This window comes from Lepisosteus oculatus, chromosome 12, assembly GCF_040954835.1.
Source record: "Lepisosteus oculatus isolate fLepOcu1 chromosome 12, fLepOcu1.hap2, whole genome shotgun sequence".
Classification (NCBI taxonomy): domain Eukaryota; kingdom Metazoa; phylum Chordata; class Actinopteri; order Semionotiformes; family Lepisosteidae; genus Lepisosteus; species Lepisosteus oculatus.
The window spans coordinates 4,859,279-4,882,064 of record NC_090707.1 but is presented as its reverse complement, the minus strand read 5'-3'; the positions used below and the strand labels follow the sequence as shown (position 1 = coordinate 4,882,064).

At 38.2% G+C, this 22,786-nt stretch overlaps 1 protein-coding gene across 5 annotated transcripts in view; it reads right to left on the bottom strand.

The window, feature by feature from the left end:
• Window positions 1-495: 495 nt before the first annotated feature.
• Window positions 496-22,786, bottom strand: part of cacnb4a (calcium channel, voltage-dependent, beta 4a subunit) — a 54,522-nt gene continuing 32,231 nt past the window's right edge. For 3 of the 5 annotated variants that reach the window (XM_015358529.2, XM_015358531.2, XM_015358528.2), the window contains 9 exons: window positions 20,850-20,926; window positions 18,638-18,657; window positions 17,373-17,453; window positions 13,918-13,976; window positions 12,833-12,942; window positions 12,436-12,587; window positions 11,626-11,721; window positions 11,331-11,516; window positions 3,507-10,138 (listed from right to left, as the gene is read on the bottom strand). In XM_015358529.2, coding sequence (XP_015214015.1) covers window positions 9,878-10,138; window positions 11,331-11,516; window positions 11,626-11,721; window positions 12,436-12,587; window positions 12,833-12,942; window positions 13,918-13,976; window positions 17,373-17,453; window positions 18,638-18,657; window positions 20,850-20,926 — 1,042 coding nt within the window. In that variant the 3' untranslated portion in view covers window positions 3,507-9,877. Of the gene's footprint in view, window positions 10,139-11,330; window positions 11,517-11,625; window positions 11,722-12,435; window positions 12,588-12,832; window positions 12,943-13,917; window positions 13,977-17,372; window positions 17,454-18,637; window positions 18,659-20,849; window positions 20,927-22,786 lie in introns of all 5 variants that reach the window. The other 2 variants (XM_006636252.3, XM_069196326.1) reach the window with 2 other exon arrangements.

Sequence of the window (22,786 nt, the reverse complement as noted above, 5' to 3'; positions counted from 1 at the left end):
TTCACCCCATGAGATCCTTTTACTCACACGATCAAAGTTTGTTAATGTTGTGCAACACAGTTCCTGCCCACAAGCTGTAACTTAGTGGTTTTGTTTCCTTTTTGTATAGAGGGAAATTCTTCCCATCAGCAATTTTTTTGGAGATTCATGGTGTGTTATATTGCAATAGGGGCATATACCCAGGATTAATGGCTATTATTATCTCTAATATAAAGTGAAGATCACAGATATTCTGTCTGAGTAAGTCTGCATAGCATTCACATCATAGAGCATGCATGTCTGTTACACAGAAAACTAACAATAACACTATTGCATAACTATTATAACATAAATTTGAGGTAGACAGCTGGGCAGGCAGATTTATCTTTTAGGGGGGATCAATTAAAACTGCATAAGATAACTGCTTCTGTAAAAGTCAGCTAAATCATGTACTTCTTATATCCAAAACAAGCTTATACGTAAAAGATCCTGTGAAACGAAGGAAAGCACAAGATGCAATTTCGAGAGTTCCCATTTATTTTAGAAAAAAACTCTTAAATGCAGCTAGATTTTTTTACACATCTATTTTCCATAAAACATATTTTTCTTAATTTTCAGAAATTAAAATGTCTTATGCATGCATTTTTGCATTTCCCTTTTAAACATCTTCTTCCACAAAAATAACAACACAATTTCATTTGAGCTCTGATGAAGCCGCTAAGTGGCAGAGGGAGAGATAAGCGTTAGCATGCAGCACTGTACACATTTGCATAGTAAATGATTTAATTTTTTACCAGCATGCCTTTTATAGAATACTGCACATAACTGAAAATTGGTATTTTTAGGTACAGAAATAAGGGTAAATAAAATATAGAGTAAATGGTTTACTTTTTTCAGTTTAATTCCTGATATTACCTCTCATTTCAATTTTCACTCTTGACAGCATATCAGGAAGCAATACCTCTTATAACATTAGCTATAGATCTCATAAAATAATGATCAGCAAGTCACATTTTGTGACAAGGAAAAATTGTGAGATATTCACTATGCGAATCATAGTAGGTAAAGGGTTTCTTTTTTACATTTTCACAATATAAAATAAGAAGTAAAACCCAGTATGAATGTTAATAACTAGCAACATATTGTTTTTTTATTGCCATGTTAAGCATGCAATAGCCATTTAAATGCCTCCAAAGAAGGCTTTGCTGTTTCTAAAAAAATAATAAATGAAAAAAAATCTTCAATTTTAACAAGATGATCAAAAAAAAAAATCTCTTAACCCAAAGTAAAATTCTCTATTTTCTGATTCCGAGAAAAGTAATCATTTCTGTTTGTTAAGAGAGGTATGTCTGTAAATACATATCCCATACATTCTCATTTTGACCGCAGACTACTTTATGATAAAGTTTCACTATAGATATTGGCAGTGCAGAATAGTATGATCAGTCAAGTTGTAAGGGATAAGTATCATACACACGTCCAATTATCATACCTCTAGTTAGATCATGCTCAGCAAGAGCCTGAATTATTTTTTAAGTGCTGCTCATTATGTAATTGACAATGCTTATGCTAGCACCTTAAATTTAATTTTTCCAAAAAGAGGACCTGCTCTCAGTGGTTCAGGAACATGAATTGTACATCTGGTTTAGCAGTGCAGCAATAATCAGATGTCAGAAATGCAGTAAGTGGGCCATATCCATAAAACGGTATGCATGCTGGTAAATGCACATACTGTAACTGCAATGAGTTTTATGTTATGCAAATGTCTGATGAATACTGTAGCCACAGGAAATAAGTCAAAAGGCTTTGTTTCTTCATTAACAACTATGTAGCGGCATCTGGAAGGATAAAGGCTCATTTTCTGAAAGTAAGAAAACAACTGTAGAAATCCGAAGCCTTACTCACCAACAGAAGAGGTTGTCTGGTATCTGGTTGCAGGGGAGACTGGGGTGGTGTAAGGTTTCTGTGTACCAGACAAAGCGCTTCTGCACTTGTTGGAAAAACATGGCCTTTCCTTTCGAGACGGGAACGTTTTCGCAATTTACATAGTGCCATTCTATGTGCCTCGTTGGCAAGCTTTTCCTTCAAGGTGGAGTTGCTTAATAAGGCAAAAGGATAATGGCATTGGCACACCTTTTGCTGCCTGCTTGGATTCAAAGACGCCAGGCCAGAGCACAAGTCATAACCATTTGTAAAAACAGGAGCTTTTCCTGCTCTGTGCCCAAGGTGGACAGGTTCCTTAATGAGGGGTACAGGATACATACAACATCCTCCGGAAAGCCAAAGAGAAGGACTGATGGAGATTCCCCCCCACCAGCCAGTCGTATCATTTAATGAAACTGAAGTGTCATTCAGGACACTTACAGCTTTTTTCTTTTATTATTCTGATCGTCCAGTAATAACTGTCATCATGGAAGAGAAATGCATTTAAAAAATATTTACAACTTCTTTGATCATTATTATATTTTGTCTCCCAAATTCTCTACTTAAAACTACATTATTTTAAACCAGTCCCCAATTTCATTATTCTTTTTGTTCTTTCACTGTTTCATAAAATGGTTATTATGATATAAAGAGGAAAAAAACAAAGAAAAAACTATCTTATATCTTTTGTGCATTATTAATAATAATAATTACAAAGAATACAAAAAAATCACCATTTCATGTGGAAAAACGGGCTGGCCTCATATCCAGACTTAAACAGGAACTTTCAGTCTCATTCATGTTATTTATAATTTGAGGCCTATTGTCCCATTATTCATGTATTTAGAAAATATCAGAGTAAGAAAGATTCAGATCTGACTGGATCATCGCCTGACGAGCCTCAGAATATATATATATATCCACATTTTTGTTGTTACAAGTTTTTAGAGTTTAGTGTTTTTATATTCTAATTACATATTTTATAGGGATCATTGCCATGTGTTTTTAGATAGCTTTCATGGTGTACAGTAGTTGATTTCCAGTTATCCTGGCGATACTGTTCAAGAAGAAAAAAAAAATTGTTGTAAACTCTAGCTACCCAGTTAGCGGAACTGTGTGTCGTGTCAGAATTTCCTTTGTCCCATTCAAAACAAAGGAAGTCAAAGAAAAATTACCATTATTTTTCGGAGGGAGGGGACTGTTGTTTTTGCTGCCATTTTTTTATTTGTTTGACATGCAATCCTGTGTCTCATGCAACATTTCTAATTTCAGAGAAGCAGAGGGGTCTCATTCCAAAGGTTTCTGCTGATCCTACAGGAGACGAAGCTCCTGTTATCTAACCTGCTAACAAGATTTGTGAGTCTGAATATCCAGCACTGGGCAGAGAGGAATTGCAACCCCCACTGTTTTACATTTCTTTACAAATTTGAGCTATTTTGATTCACAACATTTCCCAAAACATTCACCTTGTCAAAAAGAAAACATCTTGGATTTCTTCTTATCTAAATTTCTCTTGCCCTAGATATGAGACCAAACTGCAGTGTGTTAAGGGCTGGGAAACAATAACAATGAAGTTATATAGATACAAAGTTAGATTCTTTAGCTTTCTGGAGTTCCACATCATACTTTAATAACTTCAGTGTACAGTACATCCATTGGATGAAGTGGACTTACACTGGACCTACTAACAGGAAAGCAGACAGTATTCATTGATTCAATATGTATCAAAAGGGTTCCAGTAGCCATTCTATAGTGCAGTCAGAAATTATTGCATGCCTATAATGCCATATACGTACAAACACGAAATCTATAATCAAGAATTATGATGATAATAAGCAAACATTTTTGTTTTATTTTCTCATAACAATGTCATTGATGTATAAGTGCACAAATAGGTACAGGTACTTATGCCCAGATATGTGCTGGTTTCAAGGGGAGTAGTAGTTTCTCCTTTCTTTGCCATGTAGTGGCACATGAGCCTGTTTTCCTAGAATTAGTGCACCCTTCCTCCATTCTCTCTCAGTCCCACACAGCAAGAATCCAGGGCATGTCTGTCAATACATGTGAGTAGCTAAAGTCCAGACCAAATCAGACCCTTAATCCCACCATCCCACTTGAATGCTGCTGTTTGTCTGCAAGTCCACCATCATAAATCATGGTTACAAGATAATAAAAATTGCTCAGGCCTATATAGAGCTTTTGATCCCAGAGGATCTTAACATGCTCTCTCTCTATAAAAGGACAAACAGTATAAGACGAACTCCTGAAGCACAGCCCCCAGCTGGGTGACACACAGTAGCTATTCTGTACCAACAGTCCAGGTCAGGTGGAGAAATGAAAAATTGCTCCAACAGTTGAAATAAGGTGGATCAAATCGTACAACCCCATTTGTGAAATTTGGCCAGGACACCAAAGTTAACAACCCTAATCTTATGAACAGTGCCATAGGATCTTTACTGACCTAGAAGTCAGGATACTGATGTACTGTAGCATCTCTTCTGATGGGTGTTACCTTCTATAGCACTGTGTCCCTGGCCATCACGTGGGGTCATCGGTATTCTAGATATTCTAGAGGGAATAGCACCACCTATGGTCCACCTACATCACTTGCAGCCAGGTTTTCCTTAGACTTCTCCCATACCAGTATAAACCAGGCCTAGCCTTGCTGAGCTTCTGAGATCTGACAAGATTAGGTGGCATGCTGGTAAATCTGTCACTGGAATGATGGTTTAAAGTTTTGATTTGGTCCAGACATAAAAAATAAGGAGCTGTTCCTTTAAAGAGAAAACATTTTTGATCTTTTATGTACTTACTGACAGCTTTAGTGTGCTAAGATTAAAGCACCTAATTTAGGAATAGTATTCCTTGTGAGGCAGGTTTATTGTTATTTCAGATCCAGTATATGACGTTTCGAGTAAAAGGTGCGTTTGGGCATCTGAGACACGGAAAAGATATCAACCCTATCCATTTTTCAATATCATTTGTACTGAAGAAAAAATACAAGGGCACTTGCTCCAGCTGCCTCCTGTGTGCCCTAATACTTCATAAGGCCTACCCATTAATATTGTCTCTATATCAAAATAGTCCAGCAAGTTCACACATAAGTACATGTGGCTGTTTGGGCTACTATACAACTTTATCATCAATCTCTGAAAGTCCAAGCATAAATAGGCAAGCAGATTCATAAAATAGCACCAGGGAAGAAATACTGAACTGGCAAAGTATCCACTTCTTAACGCATTACATGTGGTCTATACAACATGGATCCATGTTTAAGTAGTGAAGCAGGACTAAATGGAGAATGACACTTTATATATACAACCACTTAATAAGTTGACCACTAATAAAATATACACAAAATATAAATTGAAGAAGTGACAATGGAAATATAAAAGGGTTCCTACATAGTGCATATAGCATTGCTAACCAGAAGGAATTTGTTCTACGTTCTGCAGTCCCTATGAAAACACAATGTAAGTAAACTGTAATTTGTTTGAAATGGCAAATTATCTAACTGAACATTACTCAGCGGTTTTCTATATGCCATAACTCATATCTGCAAGGTCCACAAAAACTTATGTCATAAAAAAACAAGCAAGTTTCACAAATCTGTCCAATGGGTGTACCGCATATTTCCAACTCTGCTTAAGTTTTTCTCTAAACAAATTCAGAAAAAGTAGTTCTATTCTAAATTTGTGCTATCACCAATGTGCAATCCCTATCATAATGTGCTATTTTATCAAATATCTTAAAGAGCACATCCACGTATTGTAATGTGCTCTTTCTTCCTCACAGCTGAACCTCTGTTTGTGAAAATCAACAAAAGACACAAAACTGCCAGAACGATGACTCATAGGAATAAAAACTCCTGTTTAAAAAAAATTGAAAATAAAAGGCATTCAATTGTTTATTTTGGCAGGTAAAGCAACTAATGCAAGTTATAATTTGAATAATAAGGCTTTAAATACTGATAATTGGTACTATATATTAGCCAAGAGGTTCTTTTACTCACATTTTGAAAAGAATTTTAGTTCACTGAAATTTGGCAATTCTGAATACCAACTTTGCTTATCAAATCAGCATACTAAATTCAAGAAGCTAAACAGTTTACCTAAATATTTTTACAAATCGCTGAATGTTTTTGAATGTATATCTGTTTTATCTTTTATCACTCCTGCATTGGTCAAAACTAGAGAGGGGTAAGTGATGCATCGAACAAAGGGCATCAAGCATCTGATCTGAAAAGAATAACTGAAGGTTTCTAAGTGAACCAAACTATACAATATATTTACTCCCACATTAGTTTCTACTATCAAAAAATCTAGTATTTGGACAAGGCGTGAAAATTGTTTTTCATTGTAAGATTTCATTTATTAATCACTTTTTTAAGATAGGCCCTACTGTGCATATCCAGTATCTCAGCCAAGTAATATGAAAGAATTAGAAAATTAAACAAGAAATGAACATAAAGGCCGTAAAGAGATTAATGACACGCATTCACGCTTTCTTTTGAGAGCTGAAGGAAGGTTATGTGATATTTCCACAGAGCTCTGAATTTCTCATGGGGGAATGTCTTATGTTTTTACTATAGGACAGGATTTACCACACTAAATACAAGAGCAACCTATTGAAGGAGAAAAAGTGGGATCTACTACCAAAACTCTCCTGATTGTCATAAATAGCTGTTTTACAAATAGTGCTTAAAAACTGATTCAGTTCTAGAGAAAGGATCCATGGTTCTTGTGGTTTACCTTGTCATGACTCCTGACCTGTCATTTGCTTTCTCAAAACTTAAGCTCCCTCTCTAATCCTTAGTCATCCTCAATGCATTATTGTGTTTGCAGTAGTGTTCTGCACATGCAGATATTTGAGAAAATACAAAAGGTACTAAAAGACACGCCAGGGTTCAGTTGTGAACCCCTCTCCAATCCCTGTGAGCCCTAAGGCAGCGGTTACCAAGCCTTGATCAGGGGGCACACACCTGCGTTTCTCTCGGGCCGGGCACAGTTCCCTGGACAGAACTGAACCCTTCAACAGCCATATGCAGTAAGTGGAGTCACTTGAGCGTATTAACTGTTTTAAGTCCCTAAACATGTAGGAGGTTGCATTTAACTTTTGCCTTTCCAAAGCGAAGTACTCAAGCTTTAGATCAGAAACAAAATTTGCTGAGATTCCTATCGGGCATCTTTGTAGTTCAGTTAAAGATTCAATTAAGAACAGAGCTCTGCTGGAATGGAAACCAGCTGTTATGTGTCCCTGCGACCAGGACTGGAAACCCCTGTTCTCACGTACTTTACATTTTCACTCTGTCAATATGCAATGGACAGTTATGCTGTATTATATTATATTAGGCTCATACGTAAGAGTGAACCCCTGAGCTTTAATGAACTATAGTAGAGAAACAGAGAGAAATAAACATTCTAATACATCTTCACATACAAATGATTTACCATCACTACCAACAAGTGCCATGAAATCTTTAAAATACTGTCATTTGGGATGGCCTCAGTTTCTCATGATTGATGGTCTGTTTGACATACTACAGAATGTAGGGTATACCTATCAGGCAGAAGCAGAGGAAAGCAATTCTAAAAAGCAAGTGATATCACACCATACAGCCATCTACTGTAATTATACGCAACGTAAATGGAATCCACAATCAAAATACCTATACCAAATTATCACACTGGGGAATCACCATTTAAACCTGAGGTGTATAGAAAATAAATTAGCTGGGGGACATTACCCAGTAACTCAGCACTTTTAAAAATAAAAATTAAGTTTGTCAGCTTTTCTACTTTTACAGTAGGAGTCACTGACACAGCGCTTGAAATGTGTTTCACCAAAAAACGAGCCAAACTAAAGCTGATAGTAACATCATTCCATCGACATGGAAGTGATGGTACTCAGGTTTGTGTAGCTGCAATTGTGTTGACAGACGTTTTCTCTTTACAGGCAAGACATGGAAGACTTCTCAACAAGGCTTTAAAAAAGAGGCACTAAAATAACATCTGGGAAAGGAAACAGTGTGATAAGGACTAGTGCTATCATCTCATAACACAGCACACAAACACCTTAGCCACACAGCAGTAAACACTAAAAGTTTCAGGTAAAATTTCACTTTGTTTTCTGTTCAAAAAACCTGCCTGTTGCTGAGTTCACTAACAAAACATTAACTATATAAGCTTTTCACTACTGTATACATTCGACTTGAGAAAGCAGTGTTGCAGTGCTGAGGCTTTGCACTGGGTATTTTTGATTTGTTTTTCAGCAGTGAATGTCCCACACAGCTTTAGGTATTGCCAACCAACTCTTCAGGTACAAACAACACTTGGTTAGTTGGGCCCTGCAGCAATTGAGCAGGGGCGACAGTGTGAGAGAACAGGCCTCAAGATCCAGCAAAATACTGACATCGTGGATACTGATGGGACTAAAGGTCTCTTTGGATTCCCCTAACTCCTCATGCCCGTTAATTAACCAAGATCAAAACTGACACGGCCTCTCTGCAGTTTGACAAGGACCTCTGTGAGTATGGCATTCGTCTTCTTCATAATTCAGTCTTCCTGAACTGCCAAAATCATGTAATACATGAAGCAAGCTGCTGTACAGCACTGATATAACATACTGTATGCCGAAGCCCCTTTCAGTTTTATCAAAGAGGGTTTTCATTTACAAAAGAACTGTGGGTTTGCCAAAAGGGACACATGCCTGGAACCAAGAGAATGAAATACGATGCGTATGACATCACCTTCACAAGCAGCTGTTATGGGTTTTGGCAATGGCCGCTATGAATGATCTGATCACAGGTTAGCATGATCAACACTTTGGCCTCATGCCAAACCTAAAATCCCATCCCTGCGCAGTTACAACTGAGACCTTCCAGGTAAGGTTGGAGCAGCTTAAACCTTGAAACAAGGTTGGAACCAAGGCATAAAGAGTGTTGATGTGCAACTTGTGATGATTTCAATTTCAATTTGGCCTATCCACACAGGATGGTAGACAGCTTGCAAATCCTTAAATGTGTGTAGCATGCTGTAGAGAAAAAAATGTGTGTCGAATTTATCTGAGGAAATAGTGTAGGCCATTTGGTGCATTTAGAAAACAAATGAAAATAAATCACATCTCGCTGCTTGGCACCCTATTCGGAAAAGATGCCAACCAATGCTCCATTTGTTTATGGAACAAGACATTTTTCTAGTGCCTGATAGAGCGCATCTCAAATGGCACAAACTGAGTTGAATAGAAAGGGTAGGAATCAATGTTATTGGAGGGATCACAACCATATCCAATTTACTCGAATAATATGTTTGGCAAATATAAACATTGCCTTATACTGTACAACAGAGTATACAGTCATAAAATCTAAACCTAAAAAGTCATTGAAAGAAATTAAGGACATTTAAAGAGTGTCATACTCCGTTTCTGTTGGCTCCTGAAAATGTGCAAATTCCATGCTGGTCATGGGATGCATCCTTGTGAGAGTATTTCCTCCAAGCTGGCACTGGTTCAATACATGCTGGAACCCTGCTGCAGCGAGCCCTGGTGAGTACTCAAGCACAGGGCTTCTGAAATACTGCAGGGCAGGTCCTGATGCTCACACAAAGCTCATGGCCTCTGCCAAATTAACTTGCTTACATAAAGTGTAACCTCAATGCTGAGCAGCCCTCATTTCTAATTTTCCTTGTACTAACAAAAACAGTTAGGCGTTCCTAACCTAACCTTAGAGCAGGAACTTTATTACACTGGCCGCTGCAGAAAAAAAATCAGCACTTTCCCTTTTCACTTACAAGCTTGCATCAGAAAAAAAAAGTAGATGTACAGTACCCTGATTAGTTTGCAGGTCAACACTGTGCAGAACCAGTGCCAGAGGGAAACGAGGTATTACACTTGGAAAATTCACGTGATTGAACAGGACTGTCTTAGCTCTTTAGTACTGGGTGGTAGAGAGGAGAGGCCTAGCAGGTTGCATGTAGACTCAAAGCCTGTGCCTCGAGTCGTGGCTGTAGCCGCCGGGAGAGCCGCGGTTCCGGTGTGGTTTGTACGTGTCCTGGTAGGGGTCGGAGTACTCTTCTTCCACCAGTGGGTAGTGGTCTCGGCTATGCTGGGAGCCCGAGGACAGCCTGTTCCGGCTCTTGCGTGCTCTTTCGCTGTGGTAGTTCTCGTCCGAGGTCATCAGGCTCCGGCGTTCGATCGGAGAGTGCTCTCCGGAATGGTTACCGTGTCTCATTCTTTGGCCCTAATGAACGCAAGGATGGTAAATGAAACGCGTTACTTGATGGTAATGGCGAGTCAACATCAGTAACCCACGAAGAGCGCTACAAACTGTACAAATAGTACACCGCTATGTTCAGGAATGATGGTATGAGCCTCCTAAGTGGCTCTAGCAGTAATACTTCGAATGGAGAACAGAATAAATTCCATAATCTGAATACTACCAGGTCAGGGCTATGTCACAAACCACGTTTCACCAAACAGCGATGCACAGTTAGTCAGGCACTCCTGGTGGTGGGGGTATGTTGGGATTGTGGTCCAATTGATGTCCAGTCCACTGTTTTCAATGGTAACGAGCAGACTAATCATTTTCATTATTAATTTCATTACTAGTCTCATTATTATAAAGGTGGTAATAAAAGACAAATAATATGAATAATAATTTCTAAATTCTAAAGCTAAAACACAACCCGTTTTAGTATCACCACCCTCGGAGGTCAAAGGTCAAAGGCTTTTGTCTTTAAGGTAAATCTTTCACTTCTTTTGTTGTATCTTGAATACATCTATATACCATCACCATGAAGTTACCCCTGTAGGCCACTTTGAGCAAGAGCAGAGCTCCAGTCCCCAAAGGCCAGGTTTTCCTGGTCTACTTACTGTAAATCAACAACAATGGAAGACCATTGAAAACGGTTGAGCTGGAGTGTCCAAACTGGCCATGAAGACATGAGTTTAAACTGCAGCTCCGGAGTTGTGCGCCACTGCATAAGCTACAGAGCTACAGACCCTGCGGTCTGTGTCGATCCTAATGCTCCAGTATAGTGATGGGGACACTATGCTGTAATAAAGGCGCCGTCCTTCGGATGAGACGTAAAACCAATAGAAAAAAACATTTCTCGAAAAAAGTAGGGGTGTTACCCCGGCATCCTGGCCAAATTTCCCTCTGGCCTTTACCAATCATGGCCTCCTAATAACCCCCCTCTCTGAACTGGCTTCATCACTGTTCTCCTCCCCACTGAGAGCTGGTGTGTGGGGAGAGGACTGGTGCACTATGGCTGCTGTCACATCATCCAGGTGGGGCTGCACACTGGTGGTGGTGGCAGGGACCCCCTTTACCTGTAAAGCGCTTTGAGTGGAGTGTCCAGAAAAGTGCTCTGTAAGTGTAAGCAATTATTTTTATTTTTTTTAACTGTACGACACCAAAACACCCTGATCACCTGTAATCCAGAGATGGCTGTGGGATATGGCGAAAGAGCGGTGGAGCCCAGGTTCCGGCCCAGTAAAGGATTCATGGGAGTACTGTTTGGGACATGCGTGGCCCGCCAGTAGGCTTCCAGGTATTCAGCCAAATGTTCACAAGCATCTTCCAACTGGTTCTCGTCCAAAATAATATCAAACATTTCCTAGAAAGACAAGGAAGGGAGGACATATGGATAACTTATATTATTTTATACCTTACGTTTGTAGTACAAGTAGAGGAAGTAACATAAAGCTCAACATTGAACTACATACCGGTGGGCATTGTGCTAGCTTGTCAGCTGCCACCAGCTGGACATTCAGATGTTTGCTTTGCGATTTCCCTCTAGATTTGATCAACCGTTGTAGTACCTAGAGAAAACAACAAGACATTCAGACTTTTAAAATGGTACCAACCATGACATACATTGCACATTGTTGTGAGAAAGCTGGATAATTCAATGTTTTGTGTTGTCTCTGACTCTAAGACCAGGGTACATTGCCTATTAATACATCTTTTTTAATACTGTATGTCACTCCACCACTTCGGAACAAGAGAGGAACCAACCACAACAGTCATTTCAATAAAAACATTTGTGTCTTAAAAAAGCTGACAAAAATAAAGGCACTTGACCACTTACTGTAAATGAACCCCATAATTTAATCTGATGGTCTTTGCAGTTTCAGAATCATTTCATGCTGGGGTGTGGAAGGGTTCATTTTTTACCGGAAAAGCTCCGGAAAGCCTCTGAAGTGCATTTAACTTTTCACAGCTGTGAAAATGCTTAAAATGTTTAAAATGTTTTAAGAAACATTTTTTTTAAATACTGTCCCTGCAGTTATCCCACCCCATCACATTGTGCTTTAAGTCTGAATTCGGTTTCAGTTTTAATTTCCAACAATAGAGGGCAGTAATAACACATTTTTCTTATATTTAAAAAAAAAGTATATCCAGTAGTTCTGTTCAGGACAGTAAAGTTAACACAGGAGGGTCAAGAGATACAATTGTTACATATTTATTGTAAAAATATCTATTTATTGTAAAATGGCCTTTTAACATCTGTATGTTTACTGCTCTGTACCTACCTTTGGGGAGGAAACTTTGACATGGACAATAATTGGTGCTAAAGATGTCTTGATTAGTTGTGCCGGATGGTTGATGGTATCTGCATCTAGCACAACTAGCTGTAATGATCGTGCAAGCTCAAAAATTCTCTCTATTTCACTCTGTACTTCAGCTGAAATAAACAGAAACCACTTTGTTATGTTATATCATATGTATTTTCTCAACTGAATTACAATCACGTTTAAGCATTCATACACGACAGAAAAGAGAATCGAAATTCGTTTCAGGACAATAATGGTTTTCTATGTCTTCTACTGTCTTGCTGAAACTATGATCATTAATAAGAAAAATGCGCTTAGAAAAAGCTGAGAGATGCACACGTAAAATAATTACCGGAAGAAGGTTTGACAACCTTACCTAAACTAGATCTGGTGTTGGATCGTTCAATGATGGCTCTTTTGCTGGGATTATTGAGCACAGATCTTTTTGCTAGAGATATGTCTGCAGTAACTCTTGTGATAGATATCCTACCAAAAAAACAACAGTGAATATACAGAAAATGTTAATTTTGGAAAGACATCAACATATAACTAGAGGCAAGATATCTTAAAGGACTTCCACTACTGAATCAAAGAAAATATTCTTAAACCAATTAAACAACCACAAATGTTAATTTATATAAAAGCAAGTATCACCATTACATTAATTTATTGCTTTCAAATTAGTTCAAATTGAGACAAGACCTCTAACAATTCTCGAGAGTGGTCTGGAAAGCCTCACATTAAAGAACTGATTTTAGAAGGTTTTCTCAGCAAATACTTTTATAATACAAACTTTTACCTTAGAAATTTACCAGTTTGGTAATAAAATCCTTTTCAGAACAGCAGATATCAGCAAATTGTGTTCTTAAACAATTGCAACAAAGAACAATTAAACTTAAAAGACAGCTAAAAGACAGGAAACATCCCTTACAGAAAGAGAGAACAGACAGATTAGCATTGCACATATATAAAGATTGACTGTTTACATATTAAACAACATGCAAAGACTCTTGAAGAAGGGCAGGCCATTTCTAAATACACAATACATTTTTAAATCTCGTTTTGAAAACCCGAAATTAAAACAGTTCTCACTTGAGAAAGCATCGGGGATATCCTAATTTTCAAGTTGATATTTCTATTTGTTGTCACTACCCACTGTGCTACAGAATAGCAATTTTAGTTAATCTCGTTTTCTGTCTGAAGTTTGGTCTTGCATTCTCAGTGAGCTTTTTGAAACGTCTATCAGCATGTCTGCGCCTTGGACAAACATAAACCCCACAGCAGCAAAAGCAGCATGTTTGCTTTCTGCTGTGTCAGCTCTTAGTGGTGGAAGCTGGGCTCTGCAAACACCATGTACTTTACAAAAGACAGTCAGCAGAAGTTGTGGCTCTGAGCCCTGTGCCTCCCACTACTACTATATTTCCTGCTAATAAAGTGACATACAGTACTGTAGGACCTCACCTTCCATCAAATCTGTGCTTCAGGAAGTCAAATAGCGCTTTCTGCATCATGTCTGTGACCTGCACAAGGAGCCAGGGGAGAGAGAGAGGAAAAGAGAAGGTGTTTGGGAAGGAGAAAGATTAAGAAAAGAGAAGGGAAATCAGCTATATGTAGAAGCACTAAATTACCCGGTTACTTATTGAACCTTTCTCACCCAACAGCATTTTCAAAAATTAATTTCGATACATTTATTCCCTTTAAGCACAGGGCAGCTGTCGGGTCTTGGATTTGATTCTGGCCTGAGGCTCCTTCTGTGTGGAGACTGCATGTTCTCCCCAGGGCTGTGTGTATTTTCGCTGATCACAAAAATTGGTTATCAAACTAAAGAATTAACTTTAGTAAAGCAACCAAAGCTTGAGAAGGGACAAGCAGACACATTGAGATGAATGTCTTAAACAAGAGAATCACTCTAGTCATTTTCCACCTCGATCTATACTATTTACAGGCAATTTCAGGTGATTATAAACTTGTACTCTTTTACAAAACCTATTATATTCTAAAGCGCTGATCACATTTTAAAACTTGGTAAAATTAATGATACAACATTTATAGCTCACGGATATGTGAAACAGATCATGACTGACTTCCTAAATGGCTGCAGTGTGAGCAATTGCCTACCATCTCAAACAGAAGGTTACAGGAAGCACATCAATTAAAGTTTAATAATTTTCAATGTAAATGCTGAGGTCTGCACAGTTTAAAGATAATCATGCAGCAATAGATATGTGGCTGCTTTTAAATTGTATTAAGATATTAGTTCAATTTCTAATGGGGTTACGATTTAATAAGAAGAGACACATTTCACAATCAGTCCACATAGTTTCCAGATAATATTAGATGTCTTCACACATTAAATGTTTAGATAACCAGGCTTGAACAACAGCATTTTGTGCAATTTAATTATCCAAACAAGAATATGTGTCTTTAGATTTAGTCAAAAGAATAATGGCTACTATTGTTCTCAGCTCTCAAAGTATAGCCCCTTTTGATTGCATATTACATAGACTAGCAGATGTATTCCCACTAATGAACACTTAAAAATTTTCAGTCTCCAGTTTGTCCATTTAAAAGCCAGATTTTACTTCAGGCACAATACTGCTAAAACTGCATTAGACTGATGTTAAATAGAGACAAATTGATTGGATGTATTTGCTTCCTATGGATTCTAATACTAGTGCTCTATTCCAGCCTAAGCTGAAATAAGGAAGCACATAATAGCTTTAGCACATGAGGACAACAATAATGAATTATGAATGAACTAACTAGACCTTTTTCATGGCTAAAATCCAGAAAACCTAATTCATGTCAAATCAAGAAGAAAGCATTCCACGACCAACTTAAAAACAAAAAGAAAGAACGAAGAATAACTAGTGAAGAGCAAATGTATTTTAGATACATTATATCTTTTTGACATGTCTGAGAAAGACCAATTTCATGGATTTTACAATAATAAAATAAATGCAAATAAAAAATCATATAAAAACGGGAAATAAGGTATTCTCTTTTTTCCGTTTGATTGCTTATTTTAACACCTGTCATTGTGGTAATTCTATACAGAAAACAAATAGGAAATATGTAAGAGTTAAGTGTAATTCTAGTTTGGATTTTCAAATTGCTGTCCCTCTAAACAAAATACATATAACAAGTCTTTAAAAGACTAACATTAGAAAATCTTCATTTTTGACAATGGAAGACAACAGAACACAATGTCCAGCCGTGAGCTGCTGCTCTAGGATACTCAATGACAGATTTCAAACAAGCAGACAGCAAGATCTTTAAACTTGTGTAGGTCTTACGCAAAGAGACTCTGGAGGGGGTCTGTATTGTACTTTGGCTTTCAGCTTGATGCAGATGCTTTTCAACAAAGCCTAACCAGTTCCTATTAGAGTGATATAATTAGTGGGGTGCCACAGGGGTCTGTACTGGAACTACTGCTCATCCTAATATAAATCAATTATCTAAATCCCTGGGCAGTCAGCAAAACCTGTCAAGTTTGATACCATGATACCAAATTCAGAGGAGAAAGAGAAGCAGAAAATAAATTCTTCTAACGTTTAAATGGTTACCTGCTTGATTAAAAGAATTTCTAAGCAGGGATGAGTCACTGCTATTTGAGGGCTGCTAATCCTCAAAAAGGGGCCAATCTCCAGTGCTCCAGGCTTGAAGACGTTTTTTCTCCCTTCATTATCAATCTGTTTTCTCTCGGTGCCTATGCCTGTTCTATGCCTCCACTGTTCCCCTCCTGTGTGATGCTACACAGTTGATCCCAGGGGTGACCTGGGAGTACTCTCAGAATCGATGACTTCAGACAAGACAAAAGGACTTTATAACGAGAACTGGTTTTGTCTTCCCTCATCATGTTCTTTGTATGTCTTAGGGATATGCTAGAATTAAACAGTTATCATAACATAAATATATGCACATACAAATCCAAATACAGTTTGGGGGGGTGCCTATTGTCTTGTGGTTTTTGTTCCAGCCTGAATACTCAATTAAACAATTAACCTAATTATTTTCTAAATTAGAAATGATTTTTCTTAAGATCTTTTTCAGTGGACTTCTCTTCATCAAAGGTACAGTTATCATTAAGTTCAATGTTGTACAGTAATGACCTGCGAGCCCTTTATGCAGCTAATAAATAGGTAGACCAACTATGTAATCAATCCTGTGGATGGAAACTAAATTTGAGACCCCTGCTTTAAGGCCTCGGAGCTTCATTAGCTTTGTTTTTTTAATCTGCGTCTTCATTAATTCAAGATGTTTTTAACTTTTCTTTTTAAACTGTACCATTTTTAGAACTGTATTTGCTTTTCCTCAGGTGCTTTCATTGAGAGTGCCCCACTTTCAGTCCGCCAGGCTATATCCAGCAGTCTGTTGCCATGGCAATGCCGTGTAAAGGAAAGCAGTCTGAACTGTGATACTGCAACAGCAGCGCTCTTTCTCGTGCTAGGGAGGAGAGGGCAAACAATGCTCACGGCCTCATTTGAAATTACCTTTTCAGTTAATAACCACGGTGTTATAACACTGTGTGGAAAGATGTCACTTCAACGCACTGTGAAGTCACGAAAAGAACAGAGAAGGGGAGAAGCTTGTGAGCCTGGCACTTTGTGCGCTGAGCAAACCAGAACAATAAAAGAGCAGAGACACAGTCATCACCGAAACACTGCAGCATTCTGGGCACAGCTCTAACACGGGGATCGCCATATTGCCCCATAATAGTCTAATACCACTGCGTTACACCTGTCACGGGGGTGGAATTAACGGGAAAGAAAAGTGCACTGCGCTGCAAGGGATTCGAAAAAAGGTGCTAGAACAACATTTCGCAAAGAGCGAGAGGGGAGAGAAGGGAAACAGGCCGCGTGTCTTGGAAACGCACCGACGGGTGGGGAAGAGAACGGCCCAGAGCGGCGGCCTACCTCGTATCCTTTCAGAGACGGGCCAACCAGAACCACCGGCCGCATCGAGGGGACTACGTCATAGGGAGGAATGTGCTCGGCCTGCAGTGGAACCACAGCGTCAGTGGCAAGATCGCAAAGGTCTTAGAGGGCGACAGACACTCTTCAGTGCACCCGTTTGAAGCCATTTCCCCCTAGCGGTGTCTGTCATGGCTGCACGATGAGCTGGGAGGCTTACAACTCACAACAAGTAAAAATGCCAGTGGCGGTCATGGTGGGCTGTGGCACAAGCATTGCCACTGATGCTAAAACTCTTTTAATCGCCCCCTGCTGAAACCGTATTTACAACCCTGGGGCCTGTGGCGACCCGTTGGGAATTTTCTCATTAATCTCAACAGGCCATTCAGCCCTCAGATTGGTTCTGCACAAGTTGCAATCATTTATAGGGACGGTTCCTGTTCTCGTGAGAACAAAGACGAACTGTCCAACTGTGCTGGACCTGCCCAAAAGCTGTGTCAGCCTGGCTTTTCTGTGTTTATGTGCTGATGTGCCTCGCTTACTTAGCACCCTTTTCCTGAGGTAGTATTGTTCTTATTTGTTTAATGATTCATATGTTTTACAAAACGGCACAGTTCTAAAGAAGGGGAAACTGCACTAGAAACAGATAAACGGATGTTCTAAAAACTTCCTTAAGAATGTTTTGAAAAAAAAACAGCTCTGCACAGCTGGGTGTCAATCGATGTTAAATGTGGTCATTAATAATTGACTCAAACTAATGCAAAACACATATTATTTTGGTGAAGACAGGGTGTAGGCTAACTGTCTTGACTTGTACCATAAAGAATTTAAAAGACAAGGAAAATTTATAAAAAAATCACAATTTAAAAGTTCTGATTTTAACATTAGCAATACATACAAATTTCAAAGGTTGGATAAATTGTTCTGCATAAATCTGACTTTTATTTCACCAATGCAATCTTTTTCTGAATTGTTTGTATTAATGTAAATGTATTATAACAACTCCCTCAGTAACAATTCAAAGAATTGTCCAAACAATTACAAACATTGATAGTAATTGTACACAATAATGAATGGGGTTAAATATAAGCACAGTGTCTGCACAGTGATTTGTATTAAATTTTCCAAAATATTTGTACAAAAAAATGATGGATTTCCATGGTTTCCATGGATATGTACAAAACAGGTCTGGTGGACTTACAGTGAACACACAGTATAACAGTTCAATTGCACTTTTATAGAAAAAAATTATTCTAGAAAAAACTTACCACTTTCTGCTTCTGCTTTGCTGTGGAGAAAAAAAAGCAGTTGTGAGCATATTAAACATATTTAAGGACTTTGTATGATAAACAAAACAAAGCGGTTTTTAACCCTCAATACAATGTTTTGTTTTTGGTTTCAGAATCTAGGTGTGATTACCTTTTAATCTTTAAATCCTTCACTTTAGGGAACGTTAAATATTTTAGTAAACCAAAGGCAGTCAATCCAGATGTATATTACAATATATAATATTTATAAAAATAGATGATTTTCTACAGTATGTACAGTATAACAACATAATTTCTGCAAAACTCGGCTTTTCTGGTATGGGTCATAAAACTACTGTAGGTCTAGCTTTTTAATGAGACCTAAAATTAATCTTAACCCCAAAATTGCAGTGTTAATGCCATTCCTGTAATCAGCAATAATGCACTTCCAGAACAAAAAACACACACAATAAAATGCACTTAGACTGTCTGTTTTCAATTTTAAAAAAAGGCTACTGTGGCTTGATAAAACAGAATTAACAAACTTCAATTTTGGTATTTAAGTTCTTAATTCTGAAAAAACAAAGGAAGTTACCAGAGTACATTAAAGATAATGTGCAAACTTTCTTTTTTCGTGAAGCATGTTTTTTATCAGAAGGTGAAGTGAAATTTCACAAGGTATTTCTTACTTTCTAATCTTTCTCTCTTTTCTGCCAGACTTGCATATGTACAGTATTGTATGTCTTAATTCTGCATGAATTTACCATTGACCTTTTACCATGAAACAGCTCTCTACATTTTCATTTCTATCCCTCAAATATCTCACCTATCTTATAAAGAAATTGAAATAAGAAGAAGTAATATTCCAGTTTACAGAAGGTGAGTAAGAATTCTGTGTATAAGAAATCAGAAACCATAAATTGGCCTTCCCAGTGCTACTTGTTTTGGTCTTTGGATTAAGTGTCCTTTTTCGTGTTCATATCTGATAATAAAGTTCTGTGTTGTTCATCTTAAAATGTCTCCTGGTTGTTTGTAAGATTCAATTTCCCAAACAGATAACACAAAGAGTTCCTGCCAACTACATCAGCTAGTAACTAATAAGAAAAATTCATTCTGAGAAAATATTTTTAATGGGTATTAATAAACCATCAAAAGTGTTGTGTGCCTGGGATTCTTGTTACCTAAAACACTCATTTATCTAAACACAGAACGCTTTCCTGGTGGTGTCAATATTCTGTAATGAGTTTGTTTGCCCTCCGATCTGTTTCGGGTGCCTGGCATGAATAATTCAAGTGCATGCTCTCATAATATAAAGACACGGTAACTGGTTCAATTTCAAAGCCAGAACATAAACTTTTCATCTGCCCGTCTGGAATAACCAGGTCTAGCAAAGAAATAAGAAAACAGTCAGCTCTCAGCGGCGAAGAATTCCAGGAGGGCAACGGCTTCACAGTTTCGATCACAGTTCAGGGTGCAAAGAAGAGATGCTTCATCCCACTGTGAGATCTTCTGCCGGCACTACTGGCCCTGATATTGTACTTATGAACTTGCGTAGTCAACCAGAATCTGGAAGATGAGCGGACAGAGTACATGGACTGGCCATCACACTCACCAGATATGAGTCCTATTGAACATGCATGGCACGCTCTGGAAAGACACAGAGAACTCAATACGCGCAGCGCATTCCACAGCACCCTTCCTCTTATTGCAAGCCAGTACTTGATCAGGGAACGTGCATACCTTCTGTCATTTAGTGCGGCAGGCCAGACTCCCAGATTCGTTTGTCCGAATTCACTGATTTAGCATACACTATTAATAATCAAATTATCTGGATTTTAGAAAACAAATTCACAATATGCGGATGGATAAATGCTCCTGCACAAATGGACACTGAAAGTTGTTTCCTATTTTCATATTCACATTTCAGAAATTTCTGGACAGATGTCAAGGACCTCTGCCCATGTAAAAAGGCGCTAAATTTAACAAAACAGCGCTGCGACCCTTAGGGAATTTTAAAGAAATCCCACAGTGCGTTTTTATAAGCGTCACCATCAGCACTAACGTAGGCATCCCGAGTCTTCCACAAGACAACAGCGTCCACAAGGTGCACGCTAACAAAGCCCGTTGATCTGGGATGTTCCGGTTGTTGTTGTTCTATTCTGAGTTAATCGGAAGGCGAACAGCCATTTTGCCTTGGAAGCTGATCCGCCCAGGCACCTGCAGGAAGGCTCACCTGCAGAGGGAGGGGTGTTTCTGAAAGTGCCTGATACCATCTCTCCTAGACTGGAGGAGGAATTCCCACTGGACTTACTGCAAAGGACAACGGAGAACAAAACAGGGCTTTAACAAGGAAAGTGCTGCACACAGCATCGTACATCAGATCTGTCAAACACCAGTTCTCTGGGGGCATGGGATCTGTGGGGCATTCATTCAGCTTCTCTCTGTTTTCTATCTATTCTGATCGGGAGAATAGAAACCTTTCTCCTTTCTTAAGCAGATGACGATGTGGACAGTTGTAAAAGCCTTGGCACTGTGCCATTCAAAGACAGTGTCACAAGCTGTATTGTTACCTATATATAGATACAGAATGCTCGGGCAAGAAGAAAACTCAATGTGCCAGATCATGAGGTCCTTAACATTACAAATTCAGAAAAGGAAAATGTCAAACTTGTTTTTCTCTACCCATATTGAGTAGCTTACTTTAGCAGAGTTTATATTAGCTGGTGTTTGTTCCATTAGAGTTTAGCTCTAATTTGTTGTGGTCACTACAGAAGAGCTAGTGTGTATGATAAATATTAATTAGTAAAATATGTTTTTATAGGATGAATTCAGTGAAACCAGGTTTATGATAAAAAATATTTTATAAAAAACATCATCAATTAAAAAATTTAGACAGGGGAGTCGATATTAACCTTTTATCTTTAGAAGACAGAGTACTCAGACACTGTGTATAGCAAAGAGAAGCAATGAAGTGAAATATACTTACTCTGGCAAAGACAAAGTCCATATTACTTAAAGTTCCATTCACTGACTAGTGTACTCCAAATTTAAAAAAGGTTTCATGAGTGAATGTATCATGTTTCCATAACATGAATTTCCTTACTTTCTTTTTGCAACACATAGGGGATCCATAGAAAAATTCAGATGACAACACAAAACAATCTATGCAAGGGCCTCAGGAAACGTTAAATTGGGTTATCATCTCTGAAAAACACCTCCTACCCGTTTGGCTGCTGTCAGAGTACTTAGTGTGATTGTTAAAGGGTGACTTTAACACTGACAAAAATGTGAACACAACAGCCTGACTCATTTACGGTAGCCTCTAAGTTTACTCATACCTTTGATGAATTGTAACAGAAAGCTGACTAGCAGTACAATCCAGGTGAACATTAAGTATTTTCTGGTACAAATAAAAAAGTATTGTAAGTATTATATACATAAATAGAACCTCTGTCAAAAATTGTTATAAATTATTCTAAATGCACATTGCTCAAATCTATTCATACTCTGGCAATTATTACTTTGTGACTTTCAGAGTTTTGTCTGAAGAACATAGTCTGATTTTTCCTTACCATTCCACCTCCTTGAATACTCACAGATGTGCTCATGAGGACTTCCAGAATCTTCTTTAAATTTACAGCATTTATTTCCAACATGCTGACAGGGCAGGAATACATTTGAACATTGAATACTTAGAAACACGTAATTATTTCTCAATTTGTTATAATAGTTATATAATCCTATTATATTTAGTGATATATTCATTGGTCGTTCTTATTTTTTTTCTGTTTATTTATATACTAGTCACTTTTTAATTCCTAAACATTGAACAATCCTGGTGCATGCCTTCATTCTCTTTACTCACATTACTGTTGCAGTTCATCAATGGCAGGAGTACACTTAGAGGCTACTGAAGGAGAGAGTCCTACTGCCAGACTATAAGTTCTAGTACTGTGTGAAAATATTGTGGAGATTTGCTTTTTAACAACATGCATGTGTCACAGTTTTACCATGGTTACCCCTGGACAACCCTAGAGCACAACCTTCAGCGAAGTTTCATGAAATATCTCGGCAAAACAAGTTGCAGCTCCACTGAGCCCACCTTCAAAATTAATATAAAGCACAAGCAAATGGTTAAAGCAGGGCTGCAAGAACAGTACAGCATGACTT